This window comes from Vespa velutina, chromosome 14 (assembly GCF_912470025.1).
Source record: "Vespa velutina chromosome 14, iVesVel2.1, whole genome shotgun sequence".
NCBI lineage: Eukaryota > Metazoa > Arthropoda > Insecta > Hymenoptera > Vespidae > Vespa > Vespa velutina.
The window spans coordinates 1,471,348-1,491,751 of NC_062201.1; the positions used below are offsets into that span (position 1 = coordinate 1,471,348).

The 20,404-nt window shown below is 27.5% G+C and overlaps 1 protein-coding gene across 5 annotated transcripts in view; it reads left to right on the plus strand.

Moving 5' to 3' along the window:
• Window positions 1-20,404, plus strand: part of LOC124954022 (ras-specific guanine nucleotide-releasing factor 2-like) — a 69,927-nt gene that overhangs the window by 3,699 nt on the left and 45,824 nt on the right. For all 5 annotated transcript variants that reach the window (XR_007102413.1, XM_047506224.1, XM_047506221.1 and 2 more), the window contains exons 3-4: window positions 865-995; window positions 1,580-1,696. Coding sequence is in view for 4 of the 5 variants with exons in the window: in XM_047506224.1 (XP_047362180.1) it covers window positions 865-995; window positions 1,580-1,696 (248 nt within the window). In the remaining variant the exon portion in view is untranslated. The remainder of the gene's footprint in view (window positions 1-864; window positions 996-1,579; window positions 1,697-20,404) is intronic.

Below are 20,404 nucleotides of genomic sequence, written 5' to 3' on the forward strand. Positions count from 1 at the left end.
CGACGTAATGAACAATCCAAGATTTAAACAAAGAGAACGAAGAACAATGTCCTCTCGTTTATCTTATTTTACTTTTCACATTTTCCCGCTTTATTTCAATCTTATGTTAGTTCAAACGAAAGGAAACCGAGCGTAAAATTAGACTTTACATTTTTACGACGACGTACCGTTTAATTTTCATTTTCGTCGAATGCACCATATTATAATAAAAAATAAATAAATAAATCTTAAAAAAAAATTAATAATAAAATATATTATTAATTTTTTTTAGGATAAAAATTAAAAGGATAAAAATTAATTCGCAAAAGGTACATCCTCCGAGATATGCTTGCGACTTTTCTTTTTCTTTTTTTTTCCTTTAATATTCCTTTTTTTTCTTCTTTTTTTTACTACGATCAATAATCGTAAACGCGCGTGTTTAACGACGAATTATCTGTTTGATAATGATCATTTTTATACAAACAATAAAGAATACAATTATATTTTTGTGTATCTATATGAAAAAGTAAAAAAAAAAAAAAAAAAAAAAAAAAAAAAAACAAAAAAAAAAAATGAAACAGGAAAATAATATCGATGCAATATATACTTGTATTTATTATTTCTCTTTTTTTTCTTTAATGATAATTTATTACGTGAATTTTATATATATATATATATATATATATATATATATATATATATATATATATATATATATATATAAAAGGTATATGTAATTTAAAATGTAATTCGATGATAGAAATATAATACGGATCAAATTAAAATATTCATTTTATTGATTTTCATTGGTATCACTGTTTAGAACTCAACAATGATCATTTAGATAAACTCTAACAATATATTACGTTTTCTTGTATGTTTCAGTGAGGGTAAACGACTCTCAGCTAGTGATGCTCTCGGAGAGAGCCCATTACGATAATTCGTTGAACGGATATTTACACAAACGGACCGCTGATTCTGCCAAGTGGCAATTACGATGGTTCGTCTTGTATCAGGTGAGAGTTATCATTTAGAATGAAAATGAAAGATATAGAAAGACACAGAGATTTCGATATCCTATAATTTTTTAACGATTACTACAGACTATAAGAAAAATATAAATGAATAGTGAATGTATTTATGTGTTTGTGCACAAGCTCAATACGATAATAAATCGATCGTTAAAACAATATTTATTTTATGCATCGCTATGAATTCTCTCTTTGTTTTTTTTTTTTTTTCTTTTTTTTCTTTTTTTTTTTTTTTTCTTTTTTCTTTTTATTTCTAATCCATGAACAATCCAAACATTTCTCTTCCGGTCTATTTGTCATCGTTCGTATAATTTAGGATAAAAAAAAAAAAAAAAAAAAAAAAAAGAAAAAGAAAAAAAGACAATAACAAGTAATACAAATCGATCGACGTGAATCTATAGTTGGATGAAGAGTGAAAAATAAATAAAAAGAAAAAGGAACGAAGAAAAAAGAAAAGAAAAAAAAATAATAAATTTAAAATATTATCACATTTATTTCGTACCATTGTATTTGATCTAATAATTTGACGAGGATATCAATCTAACGTTGGCTGATACTTACTATTTCAGAATCTACTATTCTATTACGAAAACGATACCTGCTCACGGCCAAGCGGTGTCGTTTTGCTAGAGGGCTGCTATTGCGATCGTCTTATCACCGCTAAAGGGAAAGAACCTGATAAACAAGTACGTATTACCTTTGTAAACTTTTGTCGATGTTTTATCTTTTTCTTTTTCTCTTTTTTTCTTCTTTTTTTTTCTTTTTTTTTTTTTTTTTTTTTTTTTTTCGCGTTTCTTTCTTTGAGCCCTCCTCTCTCGTTCGAATGTATTTATACGCTTGGTGGTTCGAATGTCGCGTATTTTTATTCTTATGCGGAAAGCTGAGATGAATCCAAAGAAATTTGTACAAAAAAAAAAAAAAAAAAAAAAAAAAAAACAGAAAAAGAAAAAAAAAGAAAACGACAAGCTCGGTTTCTCACTCACTCGTATCATTTTTCTCTCCTCCGTTTCCTTGATATCTCTCTTTCTTTTTCTTTTTTTTTCTTTTTTGTTCTAACTACTATTCCTCCTTTTTCTCTCTTATTTCAATGAAAATAAGTATAATACTTACTTACAACTCGCGTACGAATAATATTGTAATAAAAGGCGGGAAAATTCTCTCGCACTTTTAATCCGTAACATGTTTCCTTTCTTCCTCTTATTTGTTTTTCTTTTTTCTTTTTTTCTTTTCTTCTCTTCTTTTTCTTTAGATTTATTTTATTTACGACCGAAAGAAACCATTAAATAGTAACATACATTCGTTCCCGGAAAAAAGGATGATACTTTGTGCGACAAGTGTTTGTGCACATTTCGTTAGTTTGTATTAAACGTTAGAAACGTTAGAAAATCAAAATGAAATTTACGCCTTTTTTAATTACTGCAATATTTTTTTTACTTACTTTTTCAAGAACATATTATATATCTATTCTATATTATATACATATATATGCGTGTATATATATATATATATAGTTATGTTTGATCATATTTTATATGATATCGGTCATCCGACCGGAAATCAATTTCAGTTTTAAATCGATGATACTCGAATATCTATTGCGTGTAAATGTAACGAATTTTGGAGCAACAGATTTATGCACGAGTTTCTCTCTCTCTCTCTCTCTCTCTCTCTCTCTTTATTGCTTTTTATCTTTTTTTGTTCGTATTTTTTTTTTCTTTCCTTCTTTTTTGATATTTTTTCCCTTTCCGTTCGTGAAAAAGAATTTCAAATTTCACTGCGAAAAAATTATTGATGGGTAACGAGAAAGAAGGAAAGAAAAAAAAAAAAAATAAAAAAAAAAGAAGAAAAAAAACTAAAAAAAAAAAAAAAAAACATAAATTACCCGTTCGAAAAGCTTTCCTAAATATCGTAGTTACGTAAACTAAATATCGTAAATTCGTATTAATGAATATTTTCGTCAAAATATGTTAGCCGTATGAATTTTAACGCGTTCATTTGTTATGGTCTTTTCAGTCGAACCATAAAAACCATCGATGATTAAAATTTTCTCTCGAATTAATTGCCCATAAAATCGAGTAACGTCAAATAAAATATTTCCTTCGATAACGCAAACGACGATCGTTCAATTATAATAATGATAATAATAATATAAAACAAACAGTATGCTATTTAACAATTAATAATCGTTATAATTAATTTATGTTTCTTCTTTTTGTTAAAATAAAATAAATGGAATGGATCAATATAATTACGATTATAACGATAAAATTTCTAAATTTAATTAATAATATGGTCAATCGATAGGTTCGATTTAAATTATTAAAACGAGGTTTAAATATTTTACTTTCTCTCTCTCTCTCTCTCTCTTTTTTTTCCATTAAGAAGATTGCGTTGTTTATATATATATATATATAAAATAAAAAAAATAAAAAATTGAAAGAGAAAGAAAACGTCAAAAAGAAAATGGTCTTCCATTGTCTTCACTTGAAGTTTTACTATTTTTCGATTTTTCCATTCTTTCGAGCGATCCAACCTGACTACTCAATGTCGAGAATGTGTCTGACCAATCATCGACTCTATCAAGTGTTGCTACGTCTGACCAATATAGTTCATTCTTCACCGACTACTTCATTCGGTATATTTTCTCGAGTTCTCTCACGAATATCAAATATTGTGAATCACTATCGAAATTACGTTGACATATATTTTCAATGGTGAAATCAACGTTAATACTTTCATAAATCAATTCGAAATTAATACTCCGATCAAGCTTTACGATAATCATAAATGGAAATCATATAATAATGCATCAATGCTTCGACATTCGTTGACAAATATTTTCTGGATACCGACTCATTAAGCATATTTTCTTGTTTTTCTTTTTTTGTTTTTTTTTTTGTTTTTTTTTTCTTTTTATTTTATTTTATTTTATTTTCCTTTTTTCTTCCTTAGTTCTCTTTTTTATTTTTTATCTCGATCGATAGATCGTCAAAACGATTAAAATTCTCTATCGTATATTAGATTGTGCTTTCGTTATTGAAGCTTTATCAAAATCTTATTTATGGGGAAGAATTAATTTAACGTTTTAATATATAACCGTATTAAATAATCCATATACATGTATATAAATTTATTAATGAAATTAAATAATAAATTATATATATATATATATATATATATATATATATATATATATATATATGTACATCAATTTTGTAGATATTTGTTGAAGAATATTTGCGTTTGTTTTGTTTTGTGTTTTTTTTTTTTTTTTCTTTTTTTTGTTAAGAAGATGGAATATAAAAAAAATTAACGATCATCGCAACAATTTAAAGGACAAAAAAAGAAAAAATAAAGAAAAGAAAGAAAAAAAAAATTGTTCCTGATAATATCCGATTAAGAGCTTATTCCATGCTAAAAGGCTATCGATTTTATCGTCCTTTCGTCAATCACATTCAATGTATGTTGAATATTTCCATAAGCCGTAAAAATCGAGTTATCGACATTTAACGCGATCAAACATTTCCCTGACAAATTGAAAGACGTATCGATCGTGTCAGTAAATATATTTTATCTAACATTAAACATCGATTCGTATGTCCGAATAATCGTGTTTATCGTTCATCGATAAAAAATAAGGGTTAAATGATCTCTCTCTATGGATTCATAGAAAAAAAAAGAAAAAAAAAATAGAGAAAAAAAATCGAATTAACAATTTGATAAAAATTTTTATCGAATTTTTCTTTGAAAGAAACTTTATCCTCGTGTATTATTTTATGTATATACATATATTTTTTTCTTCCTATTTGTTACTCGTGAGGAAACATTTCGATCTCATTTTGAATTCGTTGCATCTCATTGAAAAATTTTTCTTATCAAATTATTATCCATCATTTTGAAGAAACGGTTAATATTAAAAAACGTTTTATCTCACAAACTTGTCGATCGATCTTCTGCAAACTTATTCCCTACTAAGAAAAATTATCACGAGTAATTTAAAATAATGTACTTGACGATCAAAGATTTGTTTATTCGATCGAAAGATAAATACTGGATAAATACGTTTTCGACGTGACGTAACATTTTTCATCTATAAGAAATTTTATTATATACAAATATAATAAAATACATATGTGTACGAATTTATATTACATATATATATATAAAAAAAAAAAGAAAAAAAAAAAACACTTACGAAATTAATACTGTTATGATCTGTCAAAATTATAAAATTTTTTCTTATCACGTTTCGATGCTTCTCGATATTCGAATTTCGTCGAGGTCACATAAATTCGGATTTATGGTTGATAAATGAAACATGCAAAATTCATATAAATAAAAATGTACATTTACGGATACATGTGTATGCACATCTACGTACAAATAAAAAAAAAATATATACATATATATATATATATATATATATATATATATATATCAAAATTTATATTACCATAAATGAAAAATCATTTATTCTCATTCTTTCATCGAGTTTCGATATTTCGAATTTTGTCGAGGTCAAATAAATTCGGGCTTTTAGATTGATAAATGAGACGCGCAAAATTCGTATAAATAAAAATGTGCATTTACGATACACGTGTATATGCATTTACGTATAAACAAAAGAAAATATATAAATATATGAAAAAAATTATATTATATTTTTATACTTTCATCGTATTTCAATTTCGACATGTAATTATCGAACAAATCACAAGGATATTTTTTTTTTTTTTTAAAGTTTTTCAAAGTTTAAGCTTTGTTTTCCTCTTGCTTTTTTTTTTTTCTTTTTTCTTCTTCCTTTTTGATAATACGTAAGATTAAAAGAGATACTTGAAATGTAAAACAAAAAAAAAAAAAAATAAAGATAAAAAATAAAAAAAAATTAACCCTCTATGGGCCCGTGTAACTTTCAGGTCACATTTTAATTTATCGAGATTTTATCAAATAATTATAGCTTTATTCATGAGATTGCGCATCAATCTTAATTCTATAACGTTGTCAAGACAATCAATATAATATTTATGACCGTTGCTAGGCTCATCAACTTGAAATAAAAAAAAAATTTTATTTTTTTTATTTTTTTTTTCATTTGCATATATAGGTTTATAATTGCTGATTCTTCGTTCTCCCATTTTTTTAGGATTTAAAACAAAAATTCGGCCCATAGAGGGTTAAAAGTACTATAATTTAATCGTCGAAAAGAAAAATGGGATATTACCGATCGACTTAAATTATTTAACAACTATAGTTATGTTTCTGTTAATTTAGAGACAAATAATAATAAATATAATACTTATATCTATATCCTACTGTAAATAAACTTTGACTATATGCAAACCGTCATACTCGTTTTTCTGATGTTTATTAATCGTCCTTTATATTAGTGAGCTTTATAACGTCGTTCTTGTAGGCGTCCTTAGACAATGATAAACATTGCCACGATATTACAGGAGTACCGCGTTGTTTATCGTTTTTCCTTACCAAAGTATCTGCTATAAACTGATGAGAAACTAAGGAAGCCGTAGAAGAGTAGTAAAGAAAAAAAGAAAGAAGAAGGAAAATAAAAAGGAACGAACGAGAAAATATAAAAATGGACGTTTCTTCGAGTATTTTCTTTTTTTTTTTTTCTTATTTCGTCCTTGCACTTTATCTTTGAAAAGATAAAAAATAATAATATACACGGGTACATATATGTGTACGTATGAAAAGGAAAAAAGGGGAGCAAAAAAGAAAAAAGAAAAAAAAGAAAAAGAAAAGAACGAAGTACAAAGAAAGGAGACAAATAAAGACAAGGAGAAGAACAAAAGAAATTGGAAATTTAGAATGGTCATAATAGACTGGATAAAAAAAATTATTTAATCGACGACAAAAATGACGAACAAACGACGGGGGTATAACAAGAATGGTTGGTATATTTTTTTTTTATTTTCCTTTTTTTTTTTTTGTGCTTTTTCCTTGTATCACGTCTTATCTCGAAAAAAATATATGGACATTTACATATATACATACAGGAACACATAAATATACATATATACATTTATTTACATACGTTACCTGCATACAGTATTTTTTCGAAAAATGTTAAAAGTGATCCTGTAGCTTTTCGATGTACTTCGACATATGTGTATATATATATATATATATATATATATATATATATATATATGTATAACATGTTAAACTATCATAAAGGCAAACATGTATTCGTGCATTTATTAATGTCAAAGAATACTATGAGTAAAGGGGTCTCCTGTTAGTTCAAATACATTTCAGTTTGAATATTTCTCGAAACGAGTCAAGCTTCTCGTGGTACGTGTAAGTAATTATCTCGTTTCTTTCTTTTTCGAAAAGAAACGAAACGAAAAAGAAAAAAAGAAAGAGAGAAATTTTCATCGTCGACTTTTTAAAAACACAAGTGAACGATGTGCGACCGACTAAAAGGGAGAGAGAAAAAGAGAACGTGCTTGTGTCTGTGTTATAAGTGTGTATCAGAGAGAGAGAGAGAGAGAGAGAGAGAGAGAGAGAGAGAGAGAGAGAGAGGGAGAAGAAGAAGAGGAGGATGAGATGTTAACGCGTCGCGAGTAAAAGCATCATCGATTTTTTTTGTTCAAAAGGTCGCACGTTGCGTTCATCCTTTTCTATCATCCCTTCCCCTCCTCCTGCTTGCCGCTCCCTTTCCCCTTGTCCTTATAAACACCTTTTGAAACAGGAAGATGACGATCGACCGAGATATTTTTTTTTTATTTTACATTTCCTTTGATAATATATCGAGTCACATTCTTTATAGATCGGAGGGCGGGGGGTGGTGGTGATGGTGGAGGTGGTGGGGTGAGGAGTACGGGGGTCCTGTAACACAAACGATCTAAACGCAAATCGATTCTTTAAGAGTTTTTTTCTTTCTTCTTTTGTTTTTCATCCTTTTTTCTTCCTCTTACTTTTCTCCCTCTTTTCTTCTTGTTTCTCTTTTTTCTTCTTTTTTTTTTTTTCTTTCTTCCTTTTTTGTTCTTTTTTCTTCTTGTTTCTTTCATTCCGTCGAAACCAACCTGGAATTTACTCGACAAAGATTCATTTCTTTTTTCCCTCCTGTTTCTCTCTCTATCTCTCTCTCTCTCTCTCTCTCTCTTTCTCTTTTTCTCTCTTTTTCTCTCTTTCCCTTTTTTTCTTTTTCTTTTCAATTTCTTGATTAATAGAAGTCGATCAGTCCTCTCTCTCTCTCTCTCTCTTTCTTTTTCTATTTTTGTCTCTTAAGTGCATTATGCGTTAAAAGTTTTGCATTATTAATTACTTCATGATGTTGATTATTTTCTCTGAATTTATTATAGATATTTCACTTCCGAGAAATTTATTCGAAAAGGTTTTTTTCTTTTTTTTTTTTTTTCTAAACGTCACGGTGAGTGAAAGTTGATTAGTTCTCTCTCTCTCTCTCTGTCTCTCTCTCTCTATCTATCTATCTATCTATCTATCTATTTATCTCTTTTCTTCTTGAATATATTATATGTTCGACGATTTGCATATTAATTACTTCTTCCTTTGGATTGACTATTTGATCAATATCGGAAGTATCCATCTTATATATAACATAGAATAAGAATACGTATCTATAAAGATAATTCAATTAAAAATGTACGATGTATTTTTAACGCGAACGAATCCAAAATAATTTATTCGAAAATATTATATTATTTTCGAAGTTTGACGAATGAAAAAGTCGATCAGTTCTCTCTCTTTCTCTCTCTCTCTCTCTCTCTCTCTCTCTCTTTTTTTTTATCCCTCTCACTCTCTGCTTAACATATTATATCCAAGATATTTTGCATCTTATTTATTTCTTGCTGCGCGTAGCTATTTTCTCAAGATTAGAAGTATTTTTTCTTCTTTTTTTTTTTTTTTTTTTTTTAAATACACAGAGAATAAATGACTACGATAGAATTTAATCTAATAAAGGGACGATTTTAATTTAAACGCATGATCGTCTTGATTTAATGTATCCGATGTCGTCTTGAATATCGGAAGGAAAAAACTCGCGAGACGATTATTAAAAACGGACGATGTAATGCGAATGTAAATTGAAAAGAAAAAGAAAATGGAGAAAAGAAAGGAAAGAAAAGAAATTCTTCGAACAAATGTAATTATATATATCGGATGATAAATTAACCGATAAAATTTTATTCGAATGAGAAATTTTCGATGAACCATTGAAATGAGGATAGATAGATAAATTTATGGATTTCTTTTACGAATCTCACGTCGTAAATTAATGATTAATTGACAAGAATCTTGAAGGGCGTTAATGTTGAAGAGAAGAACATTGAATACGATCAATGTAGTCGTCTCATTTTTTTTTTTTTTCTGTTGAAATAAGTTCTTACTTGTACACATTCGTTCAATAAATAGTGCTATTGAACAATGGTATTATTCGTGTCTTACTTATGAATCAAATAGAAGATGAAGAAATGGAAAGAGATAGAGAGAGAGAGAGAGAGAGAGAGAGAGAGAGAGAGAAAGAGAGAGAAATAGAAAGAGAGCGAGAGAGAGAAAGAAAGAGAGAAGTAAAGAAAGAAATAAAGAAAGAGAACAATCTTTCGATTCGTTTGTCCTTTTTTTCCTTTCTTCTTCTCACTTTCTTTTTTTTTTTTTTATTAACCTAAGACAAGTAAGCCTTACTCTTTTTCTTTCTTTTTCTTTTTTTCTTCACTTTCGACAACCCCTCGAGCAGCTATGTTCATTCGTTCGTTCGTTCGTTCGTATTAAAACGTATTTTTTTTTCGATAAAAGTAAATTAATTAAAGAAAACGCAAAGTAGGCTACTAATTAATTGATATATATTTATTGTAGTATTACTGCTACTATCGATAAAATAAAAATTCTTCGAGAAATGTTACTGAGAACCCCTGATATAATAATAGTAATAATAATAATAATAATAATAATAATAATAATAATAATAATAATAATAATAATAATAATGATAATGATAATGATAATGATAATGATGGTAAGATTCTTTTAAGACACTTTCATCGATTAACATTCGTAAGGAAAAACTCGTTAATATGGATGGACTTTTTTTTCGATTATTATTATTTCCCGAACGAACGGGATAATTATGAAAAATGGGATAGACAAGATGAACCGTAGGGAGATTCATTAAATTAATTTATCATAAAAATTAATGACAATGACGTAGTCCTTATAGTTATCGTTAACGAGATATCCAAAACGATTTAATTAATGATACATGTTTATCATTGGAAAACTTCTGACGATTTTTAATTATATTATTTTAGAGGATAATTTTTAATATTATATTTAATTATTAAGTATAAAATATCAGACGTAGGTAAGGAAAAAAAAAAAAAAAGAAAAGAAGAAAAAAAAAAAACAAAGAAAATTTATAAATATTAAAATAAATAAAAAATTTATAATTATTAAAATAAAAAGATATTTATATTTCGATGTACTGCTTGAAGAATCTTTGCAGTCGATTCGAAGAAAAGAAATTAAAAAAAGGAAAAAGAAAAAAGAAAAAGAAAAAATAAAAGAGAAAAAAAAAGAGAAGGAAAAGAAAAAAAATATGCATCCTCTCTCAAGTACTTTTTTTCCTTCGATTTTTCTTTTCTTTTTACTTTTTTTTTTTTTTTTTTTTTTTTTTTTTTTTATACGGATCGCCGCGTCCTTCATCCCCTTTTACGAGAACTATCGGAGAGGAGTAAGCGACGGAGTTATGCTTTACCTTTACTACTGGCATTACAGTAGTAAAGGATTCTCGCATGATTATCCTTGCTTCGACATTATGGCAAAATTACGATGCCATAAATGAAGCTCTCGCACGACTTACTCGAAATTGTTATAACTCGAGAAATAGAAATGAAAAAAGGAAAAGAGAAAGATAGATAAACAAAAATAGATAGATAGATAGATAGAGAGAGAGAGAGAGAGAGAGAGAGAGAGAGAGAGAGAGAGAGAGAGAGAGAGAGAGAGAGAGAGAGAAAGATGAATTTCAACTTTGATGGCAAATTAATTACGACGAAACTATTTTCTCTAACTTCTAATATTTTACGTGTTATTATTAATCATTAAAGTTATGTCCTTATCAAGATGAAATTTCTATCGTTAGAAATTACTTGTTTCATTTGTTTGTTATTAACGAAACATTTACGAAACTATTATATTATTAATTAGATTACATTCGTTCTGACGTAAATGTAATTGAAACACGTTATCACGATATTAATTCTTATAATTCTTCTGTTTTTTTTTTTTTTTGCTTTTTCTTTTTCTCACTTTTTTTTTCAAACATTTCACGGTCACATTGACATTAGTTATTCATAGAATGAATTATTCTATTTGGTGTTAATTAAATGTTGATAATGTCAATTTACATTGTGATTTAGATTTTATCGTATGTATACGTTCGAAGATACTTTAATAAATTTTGTTCGGATTTGTAATATTACATTTTCTTTGTTCCGACGTACTTTTAATGGAATATTTAAAATGGATATTTGAAATTCTTGTTATTCTATTGAAAGATCTTCTTGACAAATAAATTTTTTACGGTGAATTTTAAATCATCGGATGATTTAATATCGTGTGTGTGTGTTCTTTTTTTTGCTAATTACATAGTTATGCGATTTTTTTTTCTTTTTTCTTCTTTCTTTTTTCTTTTATTTGTTTATTTATTTATTTTTTTCCTTTAATACTTCATCAAAAAGTTTTGACCAGTTTAATTTTATTTCTAATATTTTTACCTACGTAAATACGTACGTTCAGATAAATCAAAACATTTTGTAGCATTTTTCCCTTTTTTTTTTTTTTTCTCTTTCCTTCCTTTTACCTTTTCGTTAGCTTTGTCCGGTTTTTTTCATTGCCACAAATTTCAATTTAAAAATAAGGTATTCCACGCAGTTATGACGTTTCCATTATTAAATACTATCCCATTTCTTTATGATACATTTCGAATAAAAACATCGAAACAGTGAAAACAAAGAGATTACTTCTTTTTTATTTTTTTATTTTTTTTTTCATTCGATTAAATGGCCGCCGGCGAATATATCGTTGATGGGAATTCTTTTCGAGAGAAGGGAAGGAAAAAAAAATTATTAAGAATTGATTTATCCTTTATTTGTCCTATTTGTTTTTTTTTTTTTTTTACCTTTCTTTTCTCTTTTAATTTCTTCGTTATCATCTTGTTTTGTTCCGTCGTCAGATTTTCATCAGATTAAAATAAGATAATACGATTGTGCTCACGATACTAAAATATTCTCGAAGTTGTAACGTTCTAGGATAAGGATTACAAAGGTAAAGAGAAAAAAATAGGGAGGTCGTCAAAATGCATTATGAAAATAAAAGAAATAAATATATATATATATATATATTTTTTTTTGTATATAACTCGTAGATGCATATAAAAACGTAAATGGAAATGAGTATAAATGTAATATAATTGTCGACGGTGATGCCGGAAATGGTTTCCCATGCGACTGGTTATTTATAAATTCCCCAGTTGATTCTTGTTCGACTTTCGACAACTTTCAGTTAATTTTTATATCAAGCTTAATGATCTCCCCCATTGTTCCGATTTATTTATAAATTTAGCGCGCGCGTGCGCGCGAGAGAGAGAGAGAGAAAGAGAGAGAAAGAGAGTTCCCTTTCTCCCCGAGCGATGGTCGAATTTAAAATAAAAATCGAGTTATCATATCTCTTTTTTTTCTCCTTCTCTTTTTTCTTCTTTCTTTTTTTTTTTTTCTTTCACGACCAACTCGGTCGTTTAATTGTTTGTTTTAATAATTAAATCGAACGTCATTATTGAAACGTTAAAATGTAAATTAGGAACAATTTTGCCGTGTCTGGAAAAAAATATTTATTCGTTATTATAAATCGATAGATAATATTTTAATTATATAATATAACAAGAGCTAATTTGATTATTAAAAATAATTATACAATTTGATCGTACGGAAAGTTATAATTTCAGTACAATGTTATTTTTGATATTTCAATTTTTTTCCTTTTTATCACGTTGTCCTATTTTTTCTTTTTTCTTTTTCCCTTCGTTTTTGGTTTTTTTTCTTTTTTTTCGGTCGAAATAAAAGGATCGCATAAATAAATTAGCGTACTTTCGTACATGGCGCAGAGTTTTCCCAAGTGTGTGTGGGCGTAATATTGTTATTGAATTAATTAAATATTGAAATAATTAATATAGCTTAGGTACGTTTATCAAGGATAGTTTAAACTCATGGAGAATCGGCGTGATGAAAAATTCAATGTTTATCTCAATTAAAAATCCCATGAGAATTTTTTCTCATCTGAAAGAAAATTAATAACGAAAGAATTTTTAATCATAATTGTTCATCAACAATTACAAATTGTAATAACTTATGCCAGGCCATGATTCAAAAAATTAATTACGAACCATTTCGATACTCTTTGAATTGATCCTTTCTCTTTTGTTTACTATTTTTTCCTTTGCTTTTCTTCCTTCCAAATGTTAAAATTGCACGGTTGAAGGGTCAATGGAGCAAAAAAAATTTTTCACAAGCAACGAAAAAGATCTCGAGAAAGGAGTTAGATAGATATTTAAAAAATAATCTACGAACGTTTGACCTACAATCTGTGCTTATATACAAAAAAAAAAAAACAAAAAAAAAAAAAGAAAAAAAAAAGAAAAAAAGAAAGACAAAAAAAAACCAAAAAAAGAAAAAAGAAAAGAAAAAATATACAGACGGTATAAGCGTGTGCGAGATCGAAATTATATTATGACGTTAAAAGAAGGGTTAAAAGGATCTGTATAATATTGAAATTCCTTCTCCGTTCTTTCGTCCGGATGTACTATTTAATCCCTGTGTGAAGGGGGTTGAAATAAAAATGAAAAAAAAAAAAGAAAAAAAAAGAAGAAGAAAGTAATAGACCTCGCTCGTTTAGATGGTCTCGCGAGTGCCATATACTTCTTAGTTATCTGCTGGTTACTCTTTAACTCAACGTTTAAACGTTTAACTTGCTTAACTTAAAACTTTAATCATAATTTTCTCGCGAAATAAAATTCAATTTCTAAAGGCTTAACTTCGAAGCGTCATCGTTTATTCATTCGTTTTTTCATTTTCCTTTTACCACCACCCGTCCCCCCCCCCACTCCCCCACCAATCTCACCTCCCCTCTCTTTATTCCTCCTCCCCTTGGAATACCATCGTCGATCTCGTGCGAATGACGATATCGAATAAATCGAGCCTTCTAGAGGATATAATGAAAACTTTTCGATATAATGAAAGAGAAACGTCAAAATGTCGAACTAAAGAGAGAAAAAAAAAATTAAATAAATAAATAAAGAACAAGAAACGACATCGAGACGTTCAACGTTCGAGACATGGGAATAGAAAGAATTTAACGAAAAGTTTCAAAATATCTTTCAGATCTTCCATCTGATGGATGTGCATCGTAGAACATGTTTAATCGACGTCATAAATATATTTACGTCAAATAATTTCCTATATGGAATGGAATTGCCTCATGGGAAGTTACTAGAATTTCAAGAATTTCAAACTTCTCTAGAATAGAAATAAATTACGGGAGGGAGAGAGAGAGAGAGAGAGAGAGAGAGAGAGAGAGAAAGAGAGAGAGAGAGAAAAGGAATCTTCTCTCTTATCCTCTCTTTTATCTTTTTACGAAGTCAATGACCCGCTTTTATTCACATTTCCCATTACTCTCGTGCCTATTAGAAATTGGTTATAATCAGCTTATATTAAACTATTATCGATCGATAATACAACGTATATTCGGATAAATGAACCGGACAAACAAATATATGCAACTGTTTTCCTCTTTGGAGAAAGCAATATTAATTGACGATAACATAAATTTAATCATGATATTTGCTTGATTACCTTTATCATTGAGTAAACATATTCATTGAACTATCTAAACGTTAAACATACAATATTATTCTACGCTATTGTTTTGCTATCCTAACTCATTCCCTGTTTAATAATAATAATAATAATAATAATAATAATAATAATAATAATAATAATAATAATAATAATAATAATAATAATTTTCATGCTGCTTTGTCTATGAACTCTTCGAAGAAAATTTCTAGTGTGTATACATATATATATATATATATATATATATATATATATATATATATATGTATATGTATAAGTATATATATGCAAGTAAAGTAATAGATTAACGCAAACACATAGATGATCGTTATACTATTTGATAAATTATGAAACATCGTTCGCGAACTCGTGACATTGTGTGTCTTGGTTGAGTCACTTTAGTGGTTTTCTGGCTTGGTCAGGTCAAGGCTGTTATGTGAACGTGCATATCTATTTAAGAGCGAACGATAAATCTGAAAAGTCGGGCAACATCGTCTTAATATCCTATTTACGTTCTTTCCCGTCATCTTTTCGTATTCCAAAATAGCATCACCAGCAAAAACTAAACTCCATCGAAATTTGAATCCTCTTGCTAACAGATAACGGGTTTGTATAGAAGAAAAGAAAAAGATAGAAGAAAAAATGATCAAAAAAAAAAAAAAAAAACAAAAGAAAAATAAAAGAAGAAAAAAAAAAAGAGGAAAATAAGAAAAAAATCTTTACGAAAGAAACTCGATAATTCCTTAATGCTATGTATATTATAGAAGAAAAGTTTAGTTACAGTTAAGATACTATACTTCGTGATAAGAAATGGTAATATTTGTTTCAAAAAAAAAAAAAAAAAAAAAAAAAAGGAAGAAAAGAAAGAACAGACGAAATAACTACTCGAATAATTTTACTTCTACAGTGTGTTATAGTATATAATGTAGTATAGTATAATTATAATTAATCGCTAGTTTTCTCTCTCTTTCTCTCTTTCTATTTTTCTCTGATAAAATTACGAAATTAGATTGTAGAAAAATTATAACAGATAAATTCGAATTTTTAATCGAAATCGTCGTTTAATCGTACAAAAATTCTCTCAACTTCTTTTCTTTTTCTTTTTTTCTTTCTATTTTTTTTTTTTTTCTTTCTTTTTCATTAATTAACTGTACCATCACTTTTTATAATAATTCTATCGAAATTATATAGCAAAAAAAAAATTTATAAAATTTATGTTACCTTTGAATATAACGCACAATAATTTTTCGAAAAGTTTAGTTGCGTATAAATAAAACTTTATTACGAGATGTAATTTTATTTTATCACATAATTTATATTCTCAATTAATTTTGTGATATTTAAAAAATATTCGCGATCGATATGATACATATACATGTATCATATATATATATATATATATATACATGCACATATATAAAAGTGTATATATAAATCATATAATCGAGAAAAAATGGAGGTAATCGATATTGTTTCTTTCGACGTTACAACAGTTCGTTCATTTGATCGTTCTCTGTGACCTAACACAGCGTAAAGGAAATGTATTGGCTGTTATCGATGATGGATATAAGTACAGTCAACGATTTGCCCCTTGACCTTAACTCGAGTAAGGATAATAGGAGATATACGATGAATAAAAAGAAGATAAAATTTTCACGCTTCGCTACGATAAATTTGCAAGAGCGAAATGTCTCTCTTTCTCTCTCTCTTTCGATGATCTCGACTGATACATTGAAAAGCTGACAATGAGAGAAAGAGAGATAGAAAGAGTATTGGCAAAAAGTTAACTTTCTAACAAAACCGTACGAGTTTTGGCTTTGTTTCTCAGGAAACAAAATATCTACCATTTATTTACTTTCCCCTCCGTTTTCCTATTTACAGTGTGTTCTATAGCGTTTGACGTACAATGAAAAATATCCTTTTTTGATGTTTTTCTTCTACTAATTTTTTTATATTTCACTATTTTTCTTTCTTCTTTATTTTCTCTTTTTCTTTTTTGTTTTTCTTTTTTTTGTTCTTTTTGTTTTTTTTTTTTTTTTTTTTTTTTTTCACTCGATCCCCGATTAAATATGAACGGATAGTTTTTGATTCTGATATATGGTGATTCGTTGGAAAAAAGAAAGAAAGGAAAGAAAAAAAAGAGAGAGAGAAGGGAATACCTTGCTTATCTTCTCTCTTCTTTCTCACTTTTATCCGTCTGAATCTTAGATAGTAGAAAAAAAAGAAAATAATTCTGTTTTCTCTCGAGTGATCACATTGTTTTCATATTTGTTTCTTCAGAAATTTTATTCATTAATTAATGTCAAATTAATAATGTTTTTAAAGTTATTCTCTCATTGATAATTACACGCGATCTTTTATAAACGTATCATACGGTGATACTTTTAATTTTTCTATAAGAATCGATAGACGAAAATCGTATTCGCCCCTTCTAATATGCACGAGAGAGACAGATGCAGACATATAGACAGACAGAGAGAGAGAGAGAGAGAGAGAGAGAGAGAGAGAGAGACAGAGAGACAGAGAGACACCAATCAATTATTCTCGCTTGATAATACGTCCGTCGATGTAGTTTCGTTAATTAACAGGAACGAGTCTATAATCACTATAGCAATTAATGCACCTGCTACACGACGACACGGCAATGTTACTTCAGTAAAATGCTCCGATCGATAATATGTATAATAAAAGCACATTTACTATCTATAGTTATATTTATACATACATACTCATATATACGTACATATATATATATATATATACATATATATATATATATATATATATATATATGTATGTATGCACGTGTATAATATAAAAACGTGAGTTATATGTGCGTCGAATCGTGTTTGCGAAAGAACAGAGAGGAAAAACAATGAAGGAAAAGAATAAAAAAATAAATGAAAAAGAAAAAGAAAAAAAAAAAAAAAAAAAAAAAAGGAAGAAACAAAAAGAGAAAGAGACGTTGTTTCAAGAGAAAAGAAAAATTGTATTACTTTATATTTTTCTATTCTCTTTTTATTTTTTTTTTTTTTAAAATTCTTTTTTTTTTCCTTTTTCTGCTTTTTTTCTTTCTTTTTTTTTTTTTTTTTTTTTTTTTTCTTTTTTTATACATTTTTCATTCTCCGAGAAAACGTTGTCGCTGGATTTGCCAGAAGCGTTTGAATGATACTATCAAAGAGATTATTTTGCATTCTCTTTATCATATTTTCTCTTTAATCAAAGGACATATTAAGAAATGTAACGAAATCACCATCAGAGAATATCATTCTTGGACTTTTGTTGGACTAGATCGAGTATCACATACAGGGAAAGAGAAAGAGAAAGAGAGAGAATTGAGAAATGACGGAAGTAAATAATGAACGAACATATTCGGTTTTGCAGCAGGTGCAATGTTAACGCTTTGACTGTTCACAATGTCTCTGAATTATTCCATGAAATGTTAAAATTCTCTTCTCTTATCTTCTCTCTGACATTTTTACTATTTCTATGGTTAATCGTATATTTTCGTGATAATAGGAAATTGTCATTCTTTATTTCATTTCTTATCAGGAACAAAATAGAAAATCAATAGTAAGGTAATCAAAATTTGACCAAAGTAATATCATTTTTTGTTAAAGTACTTTCTCTCTTTCTCTCTCTCTCTCTCTCTCTCTCTCTCTTTTTTTCACATGAATAATGCGACAGCGAATCTACGATCGCATATTTTCCGAGATAATCGAAAAAATTTTTGATCTATCATTTTTGGGTAACGAAGAAAAGTAAAAACCAATCAATCTTTTACGTAAGTAAAATAATAATTTTTCTCTCTTCTTTTTTTTTTTTTTTTTTTTTTTTTAATACTACGTATTACATGGTAGATTATTAACTTTAATATGTTACGACATTTTCTATCTCTCTTTATTTCATACGAGTGTTACTATGGTGAACCAATGATCGTATATTTTCGAGATAATCGAAACTTTTCATCTTATATTTTTGATCATGAACAAAATAGATATAATCAATAGTAAAATAATTATGAAACATAATATTAGTTTTCGTTACATTGCTTTCTCTCTCTCTCTCTCTTTCTCTCTCTCTCTGTATCTCTCTTTTTATCTCGTATTATTGCTACCACAGTAAATTTACGATAGTATACTTTTCGAGATAATAGAAAATTATTCTTTTATTTCTGGCGAAGAACAAAATAGAAAATTGATAGTAAAATAGGAGTCAATCGATCTGATACGTTACAATGATAACCTTTGTTACAACATTTTCTATCTCTCTTTATCTCAAATGAGTATGTTGCTAGAATGTATTCTATTATGATCATATATTTTCAAGATAATCGAAAATTTTCATCTTCTATTTCTGATCAAGAACAAAAGTAGAATATTGACAATAAAATAAGAGTCAATCGATTTTTCACGTTACAATGACAATTGTACGTTAAAACATTTTCTATCTCTTTTTATCTCACACGAGTGTTATTACAATGAATCAATGATCTCATATTATTCGAGATAATTGAAAAAAAAAAAAAAAAGAAAAGAAAAAAAAAATGTTCATCTTCTATTTCTATTCACGAATAATGAAGGAAATGAATAGTAAAATAAATAAGAGTCAAGCAAGTTATAATGTAACAGTAGTCATTGTTACTATGTTCCAGATAGATACTATTATGTCTCCGAAGAACGTGAATATTAGGTATTGGTTAGGAGAATATACATGTGGTATGTCCTAATTATAAGTTCTATCGATTATCTACGCTCGCTTTTGTCCTTTTCTTCGTTAAATGCGACTACTTCGTTCTTCTTGTTAGTGAGGTGATCCTAGGACAAAAGGCCGAGTCCGTTTAACGTGTCAGAATCTCGACGTTCTTGTTTTCTAGTAACCACCGTAAGGAAGATGTCGGTCATGACCGAGATTTATCTCTAACGTATTACATTCACAATTAGATTATATATATAAACGTTGATTTCATATATATATATATATATATATATATATATATATATAAATTGTTAATTAGATATAAGATAAATATTTGATAATACAAATTATTTTTGTTTCTTACAAAAATTATTTAATATAAAGTTTATGGTATAATCGTATTTTTTTATTTATTTAACATAATCAATGTAGAACGATATATCTAAAGACGATTAATTGAAGAAGAAAATTATTTAACAATACAAATTATTCTTTTTTAAAATATCAATTTCTGATATTAAATTAACGTTTTAATCGGTTTCATCATTTCAATATAAAAAAAAATATATATATATGTATATATATATATGTATGTATGTATATATAATCGGGACATGTTTAAAAACAAAGAATTTGATAAGAATAATATTTGATGATATAATATAATTTTTATATAATTAATGATTTTTTTTTTATATAAAATTAATCATTTGATCGGAATTATTATCATTTTAGTTTAAAGTATATATCTTTTAGTAAATATCAGATTACACTTTTAAGTTGTACGAATCAAATGATTTAAAGATTTTTTAC